The sequence below is a fragment of the Dipodomys spectabilis genome, unplaced genomic scaffold (assembly GCF_019054845.1).
Source record: "Dipodomys spectabilis isolate Male_0828 unplaced genomic scaffold, ASM1905484v1 ptg000154l, whole genome shotgun sequence".
Taxonomy (NCBI): Eukaryota; Metazoa; Chordata; class Mammalia; order Rodentia; family Heteromyidae; genus Dipodomys; species Dipodomys spectabilis.
The window spans coordinates 4253219-4271524 of record NW_024870831.1 but is presented as its reverse complement, the minus strand read 5'-3'; the positions used below and the strand labels follow the sequence as shown (position 1 = coordinate 4271524).

The 18306-nt window shown below is 37.6% G+C and overlaps 1 protein-coding gene and 1 pseudogene across 1 annotated transcript in view; one reads left to right on the top strand and one right to left on the bottom strand.

Annotated features, from left to right (window-relative positions):
* LOC122118491 (tRNA-specific adenosine deaminase 2-like) overlaps nt 1-1775 on the bottom strand; it is a 141715-nt gene extending 139940 nt beyond the window's left edge. The window contains exon 1 of the mRNA XM_042692376.1: nt 1551-1775. Coding sequence (XP_042548310.1) covers nt 1551-1775 — 225 coding nt within the window. The remainder of the gene's footprint in view (nt 1-1550) is intronic.
* Nucleotides 1776-15406: 13631 nt separating this feature from the next.
* LOC122118523 lies at nt 15407-15503 on the top strand (annotated as a pseudogene).
* The last annotated feature ends 2803 nt before the right edge of the window (nt 15504-18306 follow it).

The window sequence follows — 18306 nt, the reverse complement described above, 5'->3', positions numbered from 1 at the left end:
TAGAGATATTTATTTATTAGAGTACTACCATCTGCATGTCAGTCTGTTCTTATTTTGTCAACCGCTGTGGCTCGATCTCAGGTACTGGGAACTGCCTGTCAGCTGAATTTGCCACAAGATGGCATGCTGACACTCACCCATTCATGAATTGGGTCTTGCAGGCTGTGATTCAGATGCCAGCATTCCCAAACAATGAATCGTGGAGTAACAAGCTGATGATGACACATGTTTTCCTTTTCTGTGAAAGTCTTGGGTGTCAGGTATGAAGTCCAATATATATACAAACCTATATCCTATGTAATCAATGTAAGCACTGTTCTATGTGTCATAATAGTCAATAAAATGATCAGTCAATACATGAATAAAACAAAAAATAAAATGAATAACTACACTGAATGCAACATATGTATATAAATATAAATCATATACTTAAAATGCACACAAATAGGATGTTTTCTAGTGGTGGGCATTGATTTCAGGCCTAAGGAACAAACCTGAATTTCTTGAATTCAAGGAGGCAAGCTTCCCCTTCCCACACAGTGCAACAAGTGTTACCCAGACCAAGAGTTCAAATCCCAGTGCTGGCAGAAAAAATGGCATCTCCAAGCTTTGTGATGCTCAACTCTTAGGTATTTCATTTGGGCTCCATTTAATGAATGTGATTGTTTAAATGCTTCATAAAGTATTAATTAAAATCGACCAGTGTCCTATAATATAATTGTGTATAATTTTAACCTTGAATCATTCAAGAACTGCCCATTTAATCATGACATACATCACATTCCATTGGTAATCATATGAATAGTAATGAGTTTCTAAGGATCTCCTGCCATTTGGAGGTGGCAGGACCAGGATTCCAACTGTGGGCTCCAGCTCCTACGACTTAAACCTGAGGATAGGGAACTCACAGATCTGTCCAAATACATCAGTAAGACCAATGATTAGGCAGGCACCAGTGTCTCCCAGCAGTCCTCCTTGATACTTACAAGGCTGTGATAGGAGGATCATGGTCAAAGTCACCCTAGGCAGGAAAGTCTTTGAGACTCCTGCCCAACTTGTGCCAACAAAACCAGAAGTAAAGCCATGTGGCTCCATTGGTAGAGGATTAGCCTTGATCAAAAGCAGCTCACAGACTGTGCCTAGATCCTGAGTTCAAGGTCTGGGACTGGGAACAAATAGACATACACAACAATCTGTGCAGCCATCCAGATAAAGCAGGTCATCTTCTTGTCCCCAACTGGATTGCACAGAGTTCCCTGGGAAAGGGGCTGCCATCATCTTGACTCTGCCCATTCTGCCTGCATCACAAGATTCTGGCCACACCTCCATTCTTTCATGGTTCTTTCTGACCAATGGGATACAAGAATGCTGGCCATGTCCACATTCCATGCTGCCCAGTAGCACTGGGATTCCCTCTGTTGGTTGACACCACTACCAGCAGTTGAGGAAGGTAGAGGTGGCTGAGTGATGAGCAAGAGACTCGAGGCCTAGGAGGAGAGGCCTTGCTCAGGCCTACCATGTGCCTGCCTGTGCTCTGGCCCCCTTCTCACCTTCCCCGTGGCACAGCATTTCAAACCTGGTGCTGCTGGCTCAAACCCAGGTTGCCTCTTGGATTCCTCAGGCAATGGTGCAATGGTGCGCCACCAGCCAGCTTGTGGGCCTGACCTGGTCCTGGCCTCCTTGTCCTCTGCTCTGGGCCTGATGTCTGCCATACCACTGCCATTGCTGTTTGCCCCACATGGAGCAGCTGCCAACAGATTTTGCCTGCAGCACATGTGCGTGGTGGCCACATAGGCCCGCTCCCTGCGTCCCCATATAACCCCCCCTCCCGACCAGGACCCACACCTACTCTGTGCCCCACAGTCTGGGCCACGCCCTGCCATAAATATGCCTCAGGGGTGGAGGTGGGTGTTGACCCAGGATCCCATCCCCATCCCCAGCATCTAGTGTCAGAGGAAATGGGGAGATGCAGGGTTACGTGAGGAGTGGACGCCACAGAGCCCCTGGCCTGGAGCAATGGGAGCCACACAGCCGCACATCTGCACCTTTCCTTTCCCTGGTGGGAACCTGGTGGTTTTAGTCAGAGGTGGGGAGCAGCATGTACACACCTGCCTTCTGCGGTCTTTTTCCTTTTTCTGGGGATCGGAGGCGTTGGATGCAGAAGATCGATCCCCCTTGCTGTGTGAACCCTTGTTTTCTGTGCTCAGTTGTCCTTTCACTTGAAGACACAGAGACAGAGACAGAGAGACAAAGAGAGAGATCATCTTTCTCCTTGTACAGCCTGACTGTGCTCAGGTGTGTCATCAGTTGGCAAATTGCAGGTACCCCATGGATGAGTCTTCTGTCACCGGTCTGGATGTGTGTGTGTGTGTGTGTGTGTGTGTGTGTGTGTGTGTGTGTGTGTAGAAGAAGTGGGTTGTAACAAGGAGGCTGAATGTTTTGGTAACTTTCTACCTGCTATTTTTGGGGAATGCATGGGCTTCATAGTTGAGGTCTGGGAGCCTAGAAGGGTGAGATGCTTGAAGGGGACACAGCACTGTTAAATTACAAGAATAAGGGATCTGTGTGCCCTGGAGCTGCGTATGCCCTTGGGCCTGGTTGGTGGCAGTGGGAGCTTGGGAGGACCTAGGAGTGCAGCCTGCAGGGGATGGCTTTCCAGAGGACAGAGAGCATGCCACTCTTAGTAAAGATATGAGTCCTGCTAGTATGGAGTGCAACAGCATAGGTCAGATTCTGGGTCTTCTCATCATGACCTCTGATGGGCGAGGCCAACCCAATTTTAAATCTTGAGCTGTTATCTTCAGATCTCAACCTCCTGAGTACCTAGGATTAAAGGCATGAGCCTCTGGCACTGGGACTCTGGTTCTTTTTGGTATATTAGGATTTGACTTCAAGGCCTTAGGCTTGCCAGTCAGATCTTCTACCAGCTTTTCTGTCTTGGGCATTTCTGAGATGGAGAATTAATATATGCTCAGACTGGGGTGGATCACAGTCCTCCTGTCTGTGACAGGCATGAGCCACAGGGCCCTGTCTTCTGTAGTTGGAATGGTAGACATGTAGAACCATGCTCAGTCAGTAGTTTAGATGGATTGTCCCAAACTCAGACCACGGCAGCCCATTTTTGACCACAGGTGAAGCTCTGGGTTGGGTCTCAACCATTGGACCTCAATCTCCTCATGGGACAGTTGTGAAGAAACAAGGGATTAATACAGAGGGATCTCTGGAGCAGGGCCAGGCACAGAGGGAGGGGCTGTCAGATATGGTTTTTGGCAGTTCTGTGAGAATATGACAGGAATATACCTGGAAAGATCTCAGATGGTGGGTGTTATTAATGTTGTGACTGGTATAGGATTATGAAACAAAACATGACTCTCTTTAATACCCAATCCCCATGAAGAACGGGATCCTTCACTTTGTTCAGTTTTGAAGCTGGGGAAACTGAGGCACAGAGAAGCTGAGTGACCTACTCATGACTCCCAGCTGACAGGAAGCTGGGCCTGACATCCCTGCCATGCTCCCTAGGACAATGGGTGTTATTCAATCTACTTCTTGTGGTGAGAAGTCCACTTCTTTTCAGTTGTGGGGCTTGAACTCTGGGCCTGGGCCAGCTCCCTGAGATCCTCAGCTCAAACCTAGCACTCTACCACTTGAGTCACAGCTCCACTTCCAGTTTTTTTGTGGTTCTTTGGAAATAAGAGTCTTACAGGTGTTCCTGCCCGGGTTGGCTATAAACCACAATCCTCATATCTCAGCCTCCATTGTACTTAGTATTATAGGCCTGAGCCACAGGAACCTGGCTTAAGTGTAATTCTGACCTTCTTTCCTTTTTTCTCTCTCTCTCAGGAACTGATTGAATGGGTGCTGGAGGAGGTGGCCCAGCATCCCCAACGTGGTTGGTACCAAGGTGGCCCTCTCATTCTGGAGGTGGGCTGTGGGTCATGAGCTGTCTCGTTCAGGCTGTTGTACCAGCTCCATGAGGCCCTCTGTGCCCTGGCTAGACCGTGACAGTTATTCATTGTCCATCTAGCCTTACTGGATTCAGTACTGGGATCAATGCCCTTTTCTAGCAAAAATTTCTGGCTAAAATTATGATACATAGTTACAGAATGAAAATGTAATGCCATCTTAAGAGAGTCATTTAGGGTTCTGGGAATGGGACTTCACGGTAAAATGATTGCCTAAGCATGCAGGAGACCCTGGGTTCAATTCCTCAGTAACACATAAACTGAAAAAGAAACACTGGAAGTGGTCCTGTGCCTCTAGTGGTAGAGGGTTAGAATTGAGAGAAAAAAAAAAATTGAGGAATAATTCCCAAGCCCTGAGTTTCAGCCCCAGGACTGCCAAAACAACAACAATGAACATTTAGTTAGTAAATACAAAATAAAGAACCCAAACTTGGAATATATAATTGTTCCTTCCATACTGATACTTGACAATAGTCCCTAATTCATGTACTTTACCTATGTTAGGATACTGTGTTGAAAAAAAAGTTTTGTTCATTAGGTCATGGCAATTAATGCCAGGAACGTGCTTAGATGTCAGGTGAAGATTAATTCTGGAAATTCAAAGATTCCAGGCTTTTGAGTGGGGTCTCTGCTAATCACAATGATAAGGGTAGTCTAAGTGAGATTTGGAAATCATTTTGGACAGTTATAGCACCAAAAAGGCAGAGGCTAATTAACAGTTGTGACAGAAGAGAAAGAATAACTGCAGATGGAAGGAAAGAAATGATAGTAACTAAGGTATAACAGAAACAGTTCTAGGGAACCATTTTTGGTTATTGAAGAACTAGTTATCAACTAGGCTTATTCCTCATTGCCTTTAGCATTCTAAACCTCTTAGGCTAGATAAATGTATCTCCTTCTATGCTGTTCTTTCATACCTGATCTCCTTGCTTTCTAAACATCTGTCTTTCTATATTTGTCTATAAACCTTTACTGATATTAACTACACCTATACAGACGTCACAGGATGCTAATGTAAAAGTCCCATAGCTCATGAGTCATTAATGAAACAAAATGGAAAAGGAGGACATATTTACTGCTATCTCAATTTTTCTAAAAAGCTGCAATGTCATCATTTGGTTAAAATTTCCATTCTTTGTCTACACAGTGTCATTCAGTGCACATAAATGCAAATATAAGCCTGGTGCTCGTGGCTCATGCCTGTAATCCTAGCTACTCAGGAGGTTGAAACCAGAGGATTGTGTTTCAAATCCAGCCTGGTCAGGAAAGTCCATGAAACACTTATCTTCATTTAGCCACCAGAAACCCAGAAGTGGTGCTGTAGCTAAAGTTGTAGAGCATTCTAGATGAGCTGAAGAGCTGAGAGACAGTGCCCAGAATCAGTGTTCCATACACACAATCAACAAAAAAGTGCAAATATGGGTTTAAATTTCCCCCAAAGGAATGATGAAGTAAATAGTAATCTTCCCAATGGAGTCAGTGCACGTACTTTCGCTGAGTTATTTAAGTTATGGCTTCTTTGCTGAACATATTCTCTTCTTTAAAAATTGTCAAATATTAGCTGTATAGTAAACTTCATCTAATATTTCTTGGTTCAAAAGAGAAGTCCATCCAGCTGATGTCACTTAGCTTTCTTACTGTCTTAGTTCAAAGCCAACCAGGTATGAGAGTCTGTCAAACTCTTATCTGTAATTAAACACCAAAAAACCAGAAGTGAAGTTTTGGCTCAAGCAGTTGTGGGCAGGTGGGAAAGAAAGACAACTGTTCAGGGACAGGGTCCAGCCTCTGAGTTCAAGCCCCAGAAACAGCACAAAGTAAACAAACAAGCAAACAACACAAACCCTAGGTATTTCTTTGGGACTCTCCTTAAAGTGGTCTGAGAAGAGGCTGGTTTTGCTGATCATACTCACTGGATCCTGCGTTTTTGAAATCTTTATTGCTATGGAAAATTCAGGACCAGACTAAACGAATTGATAACTGACTCCTGCAACAAGAGAATCATCTCAGGAGTGAAAAATCCATCCATAAGACACTTCAAAACCTCCATATCTTTGTTTCTTTGCAGTAGAACATTTTTAAAACAAAGTTATTTCCTTTTGTTCTATGCTGGCCTTCAAATGGCATATTGTTTCCTTCTGTAATATTCTCAACTACAAGTTTACAGACAAGTTTTATATGAGTAAAGAACACACTCAAAAATGTCAGGGAGAAAGTTTCCTTCAAACATTGAATTCTTTCCTTGTACAGTAAAAAGGAAAGCAAATGTTAACTTGAACTTTGTCATTCCTCTATGTTCAATTCCTCTCCTGAGATCAATTTCCACATCTAGTAACAGTTACTTCCACTTAATTCCAGTAACAATCTATGGTGCTGCTAGAGATAAAATGAATGTTTTCTGACTTCACTGAAATAGCACAAGGACACATTTAGACATGAGGTAACACGTGTTTCAGAGACAACTTAGTAAAGAGAAAATATGAAATTTAAATTGCTTATGAATACTTTATTCATGAGTACATTTTGTTCAAACTTCTTTAGTGCTCTGTAAATTAAGGTGAATTTTAAATGGGAAGGTTCTCAGATCATTTTTTGTGAGTGTATGTGCTGTGCCTTAATTTCCCAATTGTACATGAGTTAACAGTAAGAGAAACAATAGCAATAATAGGAGAGAGAAGTTCTGTGTTTATATAAAAGGGTTCAGTAAAATATAAAAGACTCTACAAATAAGACAACATTGAAACAATAAAGCCAAGTCCAGTATGTAGATTTATGGGAGTGATATAGAGAAAGCATTACTCCTATATGGAACATGAAGCCACTTCCTTTCTAAATCACGCTTGCTAATCACCTAATTTTGTAAAAAGGAGAATGGAAGAATGATTCTGTTTCCAATGCAAGTCATATATGAGATAATGGACTTAACTGGAAAAAAAGAATCTATCTTGAAAGAACAGGAATTATACTAGCAATGAATCTGGTGGCTAAGATCACATTTCTTTTTTTTCCTTTTCTTATATTCTCTTTGTAGTTGTTGGTCATGGTACTTGAAATCTGGGACTGTGTGCTGTCCTTCTGCAACGAAGCTCAAGGCTAGTGCTCTTCCACTTGAGCCACAGTGCCACTCCCAGTTTTCTGGTAGTTATTGGAGAAAAGAGTCTCCAGGACTTTCCTACCTGGGCTGGCTTTAAATCCCAATCCTCAGATCTCACCACACCGAGCTTAGGATCACATTTCTAATAGTGTACACTCAACATATGTAATGTATATGTCCATCAATCTTTATATTAATTCTTGCATTAAAAATCTGGGCTACAGGATAGACTTTACACTCACAAAAGTGTTTGTAGTTTAAAAGTTGATACTCCTGGAAAAATAAAACCTAAGAATGTAAAGGAGTCTGAGAAGTTCAATTTGCATCCAGCCTGGGCAGAACAGGCTTTAATTAAACAGCCAAAAGCTGGAATACCAGTCATGAGCAAGATTGCTGAATAAGAGCTTGAGGTTTGTGCATACATACATACAAACATACACATACACACAGAGGGATTTATGTGTGCACACAAAAATATACAAATAAAACAATTCTCAGAATATGTAGAAAAGTTAGAAAACAATAAAAAATATGTCCCAATTAAGACTAGAATCAAGCGATAATTTTTAATATTAGAAAGCCCTCAAGTGAAATTTCCCCCCAAAATTTGAGAATCTTACATAGGTAGGAATCAGAGATAGTAAGAGAGTCAAGCAACATTATTAATGGGATAGGATTCATGGAGGAATGAATCAGGGAACCCTCTAGGTGCATATGAAAATGTTCATATCTTGTGTCAAATGTTAGAACATCTTTGAAAATAGTGCATAAACAGTCTGAGCAGTCAGTCTAGTGGATAAGATCATAGGAGAAGTTTAGAATTGCTAGTCTGTTTCTAGAGTAAATAAACAAACTATGTCAGGGCAATGTGATACAAGCCTGGAATTCTAGCACTTCGACAGGAGATTAGAGAATGGAACTACATTGCCATATCTTCCCTGGACCAGGTAGAATAATTTTGTCTCAATAAAACAAACAAAACAACAAGAAAGGAATACACACTTGGAATTTGGGTCTAATTTTCTCATTATGTTTTGAGAAGTCAATTTTCCTATTGAAATGCAATTCATATATATCCTCACTTGTGTTTTAAATGCTCTCTTCATTACAGAACATTCTAGATGCAAAATGGCTCATTATTCCCATCCAAAAATTTGCAAAAGTGAGTAAGCACCATTCTGTTGGATTCCAAAGAAATGTTGAAGAGTTACAAAAGCATAAGCCTGGAGAAATCGCCAAGTTCATCTAATGTAGGACTTTGTAGACCTTGATAAATTAGAATTTAGATTTAAAATATATATTTTGGTTTTGTTTGTAATCTTATATTCTATAGGATACTACAAAATTCTTTTTAAGTAGAGGGATTAATTGAAAAATTCACAAATGATTCTGGCATTCTATTTTCCTAGAATATTCTTTCAAGAGAGTTATAATTAGAATATAGTAAATAGATAATTCCCACAGTTCATGTATACCATGTTAATGTGAATAATCTAGACAGAGTTGCCAACAAATGGATGACAGTAATTTATAAATTTATAAAAACAGCATTTTTTGAGGGTTTAGTTTAAAATGGTATGAAGAGAGTAATTCTGTGACATCTTCTTTCTTCAACCTATAAGTAACACAGGAAGCCATTTCCTTATTTACGTGCCTCTGTATACATTGAGGAAAATGCTAGGTTTGGGGTTTGTATTCAACGTTGTTTTTGTTTTATTGGTTTGCTTAGAGCTTGAACTCTTGGCCTGGACAGTGTCTCTGAGCCTGTTTATGCTCAAGGCTCCTGCCCTACCTCTTCAACCTCAGTGCCACATTGTGTCTGGCTTTTATGGAGAAGTATATTGGAGATAAGATTCTAAGAAACCTTCCTGCCATAGTGGGCTTTGAACCATAATTTTCTGCTCTTAGCTTCCTCAATATCTATGATAATTAAAAAAGTATAAATATAAATAATATTTGCAAGTGAGGAAAAATGATGCAGCTCAGTTTATTGTGGTGTCTTTCCAGAACACGGAGGAAATCACATTAGCAGAGATGTAGTATTTTTCACAATAGAGATAAGCTATTCATGATATGAATTAAGGAATTTTAAGGTGCCCCTTACAAGTTGGAAACTGTTGGGCTAGGATGACTTCATGGTATAAATCTTGGGATTGATGGTCATAGAAATAACAGCTTACTCTGATAAAAAAAAAATTGCTTACTCTTGACGAATTAATTATTACAGATGCTTCATAGTTTTCTCCTCTACGAGAATGTGGCTATTTTTCTGTTGACTTCTCAATTTTTAACACCCCATTGGAAACTGCATCTATTGCAGAATTTCATAACATGCAAAAACGTACTGTTTTGAATCTCTCAGGTATGGAATGTTGAGAATTTAAAAATGAGTAATTATGAGTAGTTATTTCTCATAAGAATTTTGAAGAACACATGTATTCTGTCCTCTTAACAACTTAGTTAATTTTAAATGTTTTGGGTTTCCATAGCATTAAAGTGTTTTTCTGTTTTAGAATTAGAAAGTATTAAATTTATTCTTTTTTGAAAAATTCGGCAAGTATATTATGAAAATATTGTCTAGTTGGATAACAATCACGTTGATGACCCTCTGATAAAGAAGAGGTAATTAATTTGAATTGGATGTCAAATAGTACTGATTTTTAAAATATTACTACATAAAGAATAATATTTACTGTGCCAATACAGTGAAATTACATTTTATGCAGCTTATTTTTTCAATTTTATTATCAAATTGATGTACAGTGAGGTTACAATAATTGTAAGGTAGTAAATACAAAACATTTCAAACTTGTTACCCCCCCCTCATTTTTCTCACAGTTTTCCTTCACCCCTCACAAGCTGTAATGTACATTTCCAATATATTGCCTTGTGAGTGTTGCTATTTCATTGGTTTTCCCTTTGTCATTTGTCTCACCATTTTGCTCTTCCTCTTCCCTTCTCTATTTAAGGTAAATGCATACACAATACAAAATCAAATACAGCAGGAATGAACAATAGGGGAAAAACCCAGAGAAAACAAATCACATAGTTCATCAAAAACAACAACCACAATTGAAAAAATCTGGTTCCATATCTTGGAATTCATTTTGCTTAGCATCAGCTTATATGGTTATGTATACGCAGTACAAAACCACTGGAAAATAATAGCTGCATGGACACCATATCATGAAAACAGCATGTTAACTTTTTGATGGTAAAGGTGGAATTAGGATTGGTGAATTCGCAGTTCTGATAAAGGTATTTCAAGGGTTTTAAAGTTATGACAGGTAAATTTGAGTTGTTCAAAATTTTTAACAACTTAGCCTATTAAGAAAATTTAAAATTGCCTGGGAGAATAGGCTTTCATGCAAAGAAATCCACGGAGACTTAGTAGAGAGGAAGCAATGTGGGTGAAGATGCTCATTTTCACACTAAACAAACAAACCTCAGAAACGTTGCTGTAAATCCTGTAGGTTCCCTTGGAATTATCCTTACCCAGGAAATACATTCTTATGTTGAAACAAGGATATACTGGAATTTAAATTCAAATTCTTAAAAAAATAAGACATCAATTTTGTGAATTTACCTTTAATTACCAAACCGTAATTCTCTGAAAAAGATAATTTGAGTCAAAATATTTAGGGAGAAAGTGCCCTCCACAATGAAAGAAGGTGTTGGGATTACACATTTCTGTTTGTAACACTTTCTACAATGTCTTTGCATGTGAAGCTGTGAAACACAGAAAAAAATCTGATTGGATACTTCAAACCAATGATTTCACATTTCTAAGTGGCTCACAAAAAATAATATCCTTAATAACATGAAATAGTGAAGACTTCTCTTATTACATGAGCCAAAATGTTTTGGGTTCAGAAAAGAATTGAGCAAATGGAAAAGGTAAGGAAACATAGTTCTTAGAAAGCCTTGCTAAGCGTATTGGCTTCAGCAGTGAAGGGAGGCCAAACTTTTTTATATAAATTGTGTTAATATTTTTTTTGGATGTCCAGTCGTGGTGCCTGAACTCTGAGCCTCGGCGCTGTCCCTCAGCTCTTCAGGTCAAGGCTAGCGCTCTACCACTTGAGCCACAGCACCACTTCCGGCTTTTTTCTTTTTGCTTATGTGGTGCTGAGGAATCGAACCCAGGGCCTTAGCCATTCAAGGCAAGCGCTCTACCAAAGAGCCAACTTCCCAGCACTAAATTGTGTTAATAATTTTACTACCAAAAGTGATTTTACAGAGCCTATTTGGCTCACTACAATGCAGAACAGATTGAATGAAGACATGAAAATAAATTCCACAATCAAATGAAGCAACTTAAATAGTTTTAAAAGAGAAATCATGAAGATGTAACAGTGGTGGAGCCCATATAGTCCTTCAGCTTCACTAAACTTGAAGCCAAAATGCTGTGATTAATTGGAAATCAGGCAAGAGCTAAGAGGAGGACATAGAAGCAGGACATAGAAGCATTGTCCTTTTGTAACAGACACTGTCTTCCTAGGTATAGGTGATTTAACTCTACGCTCCTCCATACATCTTGGTGAACAAATGCAAGACCAAGAAAAAAATCATCTATTGAAATAATTTTGCATAGAATAACTTCATTGTTCCTGATATGGTATCTAAGGAGAGTCTTAAGATAGAAGATAAAAGTGCAGTATTTTTCAGTTTCCTCTAACCATCTTCTTAGCAAAATATATCTTTTAGGTTAGAATGGATTGAACCAAAAAGTGATGGATTCCTTATTTTTGTGGGCACTTTAGACACAAGAAGACTTTCAAGGTAAAAGAAAAAATACAGCCAAATATTTGTGATCACAGCTTCTTGGACTGTTTTCTGGAGACAAAGTTTTACATTAAGTTTCAGGGCAACCAAATGCAAGAGGTAAGTTTAATAGACTTGCTTGGCCAATTAAACAGCATGAAAGAAGAAAATGGCAAATAATATTTAAGCAATTACTTTGTCAGAAGAAAGAAGGAAAAATATAATTCAAAATCAATTGACTTAAAAGTATGAAGAAAGAGTAGTGAAGAGAGATTAGAGAAAACATAGAGGATTGTTTTCTCTCCAGTGGAGTAATGGGTTCTTGATCTTGTGTCTTCCATTCTGTCTTCACAAGCTATCAAGTGTGTCTCACGACTGGATTATCCAGTTCAGACAGAGAACTCATAGAAGAAAGATAATATTTGCAGCAGATGTAGGTGATTTATAACCTTAGACAATCTATTTAAATCTGTTCAAAATTCTCCCCTATCCCAAACTTCTCTCTTTGTATAGCTTTGTTTGCTTTTCCCATGACGACCCTTCCTTCATTAACTGCTTAAAATTTGTGGAGGTCATATTCATACTTTCTAGAGATTTCAGATTGGTTGTCATTTTTGTGTGTTTTTGTTTTTTGTTGTGTTTTTAAACTGAATTTCAAAAGGTTGTGCAAGTGTTACAATTAAATATATCCATCTAATTGTCAAATGCTCTTGGATCAGAGTCACTCCTTCCATCATTCTCAACCAACCCCTTCTCCAAGATTTATTTCAGATTTACCACTTCCTTTATCATATGTGTAGATTGAGTATTCTAGCTGTACTTGCCCCTTGTTCATTTTTCATTCATTCTATGTCTTTACTATAATTCCTTTCTGTTTTCAACTTCCTGATAGTCATCCTGTTACACTGTCTATTAATACTTTGAAAGGTTTATGTACATTTCATGGAGTTTCCATACTGCATATGCTTGAACTGATGTCAGCTTATATTTCCATAATTCATTCAAATTTGCAAGACAGGAGACGTGAAGCACCTAACCATGATTTTATTCTCATCCATTTGGAAGATTAATCTTTAGTCAAAAAGAAAGTAAAAAAATTGGCATAGAATGTATTCCTAACTACCAGTTCTTATAAATGGCTTTGTACAATGGTGTGATTGTTTTATTTTACATGGGATAATATTTTCTACTACCTATAAGTTTTGGAAAAAGAAGAATACTAAAATTTATTCCTATAGAGGAATATGATAGAAATAGAAGACAGATTTTATGTTTGTCATATCTCTGATGAGTACCCATATTCAAGACATAAGTCATATTTCTTCCTATGTTAGACAGATAGGGAAAACATATTATTACATATGATAAGACAACTACTTGTGACTTTTTAAAATGTACCTTATTAAATGATGACATTGACTTTATTAGCTAATATTTGGGTTTGAAATTTGGGAGGCTGATCTATCTAACACATTTCTGGAAGGCCCTTAATGAAAAACACAAATTGTGGGTGGTACTATTTCTACACTTTAATGAATGGTTGAACGTGTTGGGCATTAGTGCTGGGTAAATAATTCAACTCTATTGTAACTTGCTCCCTACACTTGAAAAATTTGTAATGTCACTAAGTATCATCTACTTGTCAAATGTTATTTTGGCGAATGTGATTTTAAAAAGTTAATTTGAAAAGGAATAATTTTCCGAATATTAAATGTAGATCATCATTGGTTTGAGAGTGACATTTTTATACCACTGAAATATGTTGTACTGAAGTCCCAGTGTTTTGAAGCACTAAGGATCTTCTCAATATTTTTCTGAATTACATTTGAACTCTAAGTAAATTTTTCTGGGCCTTGGTAGACCAATTATCGATCTATCCTTCCAGGAACTACTTTTTGGCTCACTTATGCAGGACTAAAATCTTTCATTAATCATAGGGGAGGGATATTAAAAATAATCTTATGACACTTTGTGAACTTGTTCACTCATATGGGCTGGTCAGCTCTAAGTTGAATGTTTGAATTGTCATACATACTCTCAAATTTTGTGATCTCATCTTTCATTTTAAGTTGCCGTGCATTTCACAATTGCTTACTGCTAATTCCTGCATCTCAAGGAATTGGGGCCCTTAAATATAGGAAATTAGAACTTGAGATGGATCTTCAAATACTTTGTGTTGGCATGTTGCATGGGCCTTGGTGAGAAGTCTTGCCTCTGTTATCTGATGATGCCGATAACTGGGACCTGGGATCCTAGGAATCATTGTATCATGCAGAAGAATAATATTTGTTAGACACCTTATCAGCAAAAGTTGGGCATAATTAGTAGGATTGCTTCAGAAATATGGAGAAAAACAGTTTGGGACCAGCGAGTTAAAACAATAAACAGAGAAGCAGAGCAAAATCCCTTTTAGATTAGAGGAAAACAACATTGTTTATTTTTACCATGTGAATTCAGAAGACCAAGAACAGTTAGAATGTATCACAAGTTTATACCAAAGACATTGCTCTGATACTTCATATATTCTAATATACATTTTAAACCTAGTTATTTATATTCCTATTCTATTTATTGGAATAAATAAATATTAATTTATTAGTGAAATTATCAACTAATTCTAGTAAGTTTCACTGTGTGAAATATAAAATCAGCACATATAAATATAAAATATATAACTATATAATATAAGAAAAAGACACATGTTTTGCATTGTTCTGTTGTGGTTACAGTATCAAAGGCAACTCTGTTTTAAAGTATTATTCCATTATCTCTACCTCAGTGTTTGATAGAGTTGGACCTAAAGCTTTACCATTAAAACATTACCAATTAAAGGCCTAATAATGAGGAGAAACATCTGGACTTCTCCTGCAACTATGTAAATATTTCGTGATAGAAATGCAGTGGTGTAAGTTCCTGCCTGGTTGGATGGTAGACAGGCCAGGACATTAAGTAATCACGCATATGATCAATTTTTTCACCTTCTTGGCTTTAGCTACTTTTGAAATGTTAGATATAATAAACAATTATATTTTGATAAAATACCTTCTAGTCTGAACACTTCTGACTGAACTGTTCATCTCTCTATGATCCCTTGTAACATTTAAGTTTTGTTCAAGTAAAACAATCTATGTTGTCAGGGTAAGATATTCTGATTTGTCTGTTCCTACATGGGAGAAGAGTAAAGGGTCAGGTAGACATTTGTGCCAGTAAGACCTCATTTGGGAAAATGTCAGCTGCAGAATGTTATAAGTAGCTCTTAAGCAAGGCTTACTTTGAATCCATTAGCTCCACAAACCTAATTCAGTTGGATCAATAAGTACTTGAAAAAGCCATCACCTTTGGACCTAGCTATAAATTATTGAAAGTATGATCAAATTCCAAATGAAAAAGACTTAAAATTGTCATTGACAAAAAAAATTGCAAATGTGAGCAATCGATTGAACATGTAATTTTTCCCCTATTCACAGAATTTTAGGGAAATAATAGCATTGTTAGGAACAATAAGATTTCCTTGTTCCAAGTAGGCACTCACGGATATAAGCCTGTATAAAGATTGCATCACTAACTACTTAAATTTAGAAGATACTACATGCTTCAGCAGCACGTATTCCCAAATTACAATACAGAGATTAACATGGCAATTGCACAAGGATGATATGAAAATTTGTGAAGTATTCCGTATTTTTCATTCTTCAGATGCAAGAAATGAAAAACAGTTATTAAAAAGTTGATTACAGGGCTGGGAAGGTGACTCAGTGGTAGAGCGCTTGCCTTGCATGCTCAAGGCCCTGGGTTCGATTCCTCATCACCACATAAGCAAAAAGAAAAAAGCCGGAAGTGGCGCTGTGGCTTCAGTGGTAGAACGCTAGCCTTGAGCTGAAGAGCCCAGGCCCAGAGTTCAGGCCCCAGGACCAGACCTAAAAAAAAAAAAAGTTGATTACAAAATAACAAGTGTAACAACAAACGTAATTCCTTTAAATTAAATTTAGTTTGGCATTAGTGTATTAAATCTTCACCTCAGAAAGGCGTTTATATAGCATAAACTTTACAAAACTTTTGAATTTAGACAAAATTGTCATTTTATCCCAAAGAAAAATAATATTAGGACCTAGGCAAAAAAGGAATCTAAAACTTTCTATATGGAATACAATCTGAAAGGACACATTAATGAACCTATATATTATAAAATAATATAGAATTCAAAGTATATCTAGGAAAGAATAAAATAAATTATGAACATTATGCAAACATAGAATATAGAATATTTTAAAATATTCTTTTTCAGACAACCACCAGAAATACTTTAGTTTCTGTACTACTCATTTCAACAGATACGTTAAAATTATTTCTGATTAAAAAAATCACAAACTCTGCAGAAATCATTATACATGTATACAAAAACTCTTGAATTCATTTTGACATCCAATGCAGGCAATTCACTTGGAAGAATTCCACGGAATTCATGAATTTTTATAGTAAGTATTGGTGTTGCCGGGCGATGGTGGCTCACTCCTGTAATCCTCGCTACTCAGGACGCTGAGATCTAAGGCTCACAGTTCAAAGCCAGCCCGGGAAGGAAAGTCCGTGAGACTCTTATCTCCAATAAACCACTAGAAAACTGGAAGTGAAGCTGTGGCTCAAGCGGTAGAGCACTCACTTTGAGCTGAAGAGCACAGGCATAGCGCCCAGGCCCAGTGTTCAAACCCCATGACCGAGCAAAAAAAAAAAAGATATTGTCCTTATTTGGATTGTGGAAATATTTTGTATGGACACCAAGGATGGACTTGCATTTTTGAAATTTAAGAAACTTAACCCGACCATTAGGACTTAAGAGAACAATTTGTGCAGCCTTCCACAGCTTCATAGAGGTAGTGATAAATACTTATCCTTTTGGCAATTTCAAATGCAGTTTCTTCTAAGTTGTTCTTCACACCTGGTTTATATAATGGTTCAACAGAAGGAGTTCCAGTGTATCTTTGCTATCTCAATTCTCAGCAGCAAGATGTAAGGGGGTCAAGAGGCCTTTAGTTAGGGCATTGGTATCTGTATCATGATGAAGTAAGAAAGAAGCCAGTCTGGTATTATTCTGCATATATACACTGTGCAGGGGTGTCCAGCCATCTACAGTTATTGCATTTGCCACTTGAGCCACCAACTCATGGACAATGTCTAAGCGTCCACTGTCGGCTTCCAGATGAAGTGGGGTATACTCATCATCATCCCCTATTATTCACATGAGTGGCCTTTTTGAAAAGTAGTTTCCGCACTGTAGTAAGCTGAATATTTTCAGTAGCCCAATGAAGAAATTTACTTGGATCCTTCTCCATTTTTTGTCTTGCAATTGATACTATTCCTTACTTTTTCATCTTGTTCCTCATCTTTCTAAGAATTCACTAAGCAGAGACTTTGAGAGCCAGTGGGAATGAGGTTTCCATGTATTTCCCTAACAGTTCACATTGGTTGAACTGGTCAGAAATATCCGGTGAATTTTCTGCATATTTTTTTCACCATGATTTATATTCTCTTTTTCTAATTTTACTATTCGAAATTATTCTAACTGGAGAGTAGGGAATTGATGGAGAACAGAGGAAAGATGTTCCTCCATATTCAAAGGTACAGACTGAAAATGAGAACCAGTGATGTCTTCATGTGCAGCTTATTCTAGGAATGAGAAAATATGAAATAATGCCTTCTATATAAATGATTTGGGAAATGGCAGAGCAAAAAGTGAAATGATACAACCAAAAATATAAAAGCAAAATAAATTAGGATAATTATGGAGCAATCATATTATCTATGAGAACCATGAAATAGAGAAAGGAAGAGAGATACACATGTGCAATGACCTAGCTAGCCACAAAATCCATGCCTCTGATCAATTGATAGAGCAAACAAAATTGTATTTTTAAAAAAAGATTGAAATAGAATTTATGTATTTACTTGAAATTAGTAAATACATTTTTAGTAGCCTACATAAAGAGACATAGCTTTGACCAAATTACAGACAAGAATCTAAATCCTTGGTAATTCTAGTAACAGATCTGACTGAAATCAGTTGAATGACACTTTTCCTGTACAATGAAGAAATAGGTCCAAGCTAGTAAAGCAGCTAGAGAAGGCAGGCAGATTGTATCTGTGACAAAACTTTGTGTAAAATCCTATTGAGGATTTCTTACTGGTGATCCACTTGCACTGGAAGCATGATTCTGAACTATTGCTTGCTGATTCTGAACTATTGCTTTGATCATTATATTCTCCAAGAAGAAAAAATGAGAATTGATAGTTTAGGACTACTAATACATTTTCACCTTCTCACTAAGCACCTTCAATCATCAAAATCACATGAAGACAATAGACAGGCCTACTTTTTTAGATGAAAACAAGTGTCTTTAAAAAAACAAGGAATTTATGTAGTCATGCATAGGACTTCTATTTTACTAATGCCTCATATGTTTTAATAATGTTAGGTAGCAATAAATAATGGATCTA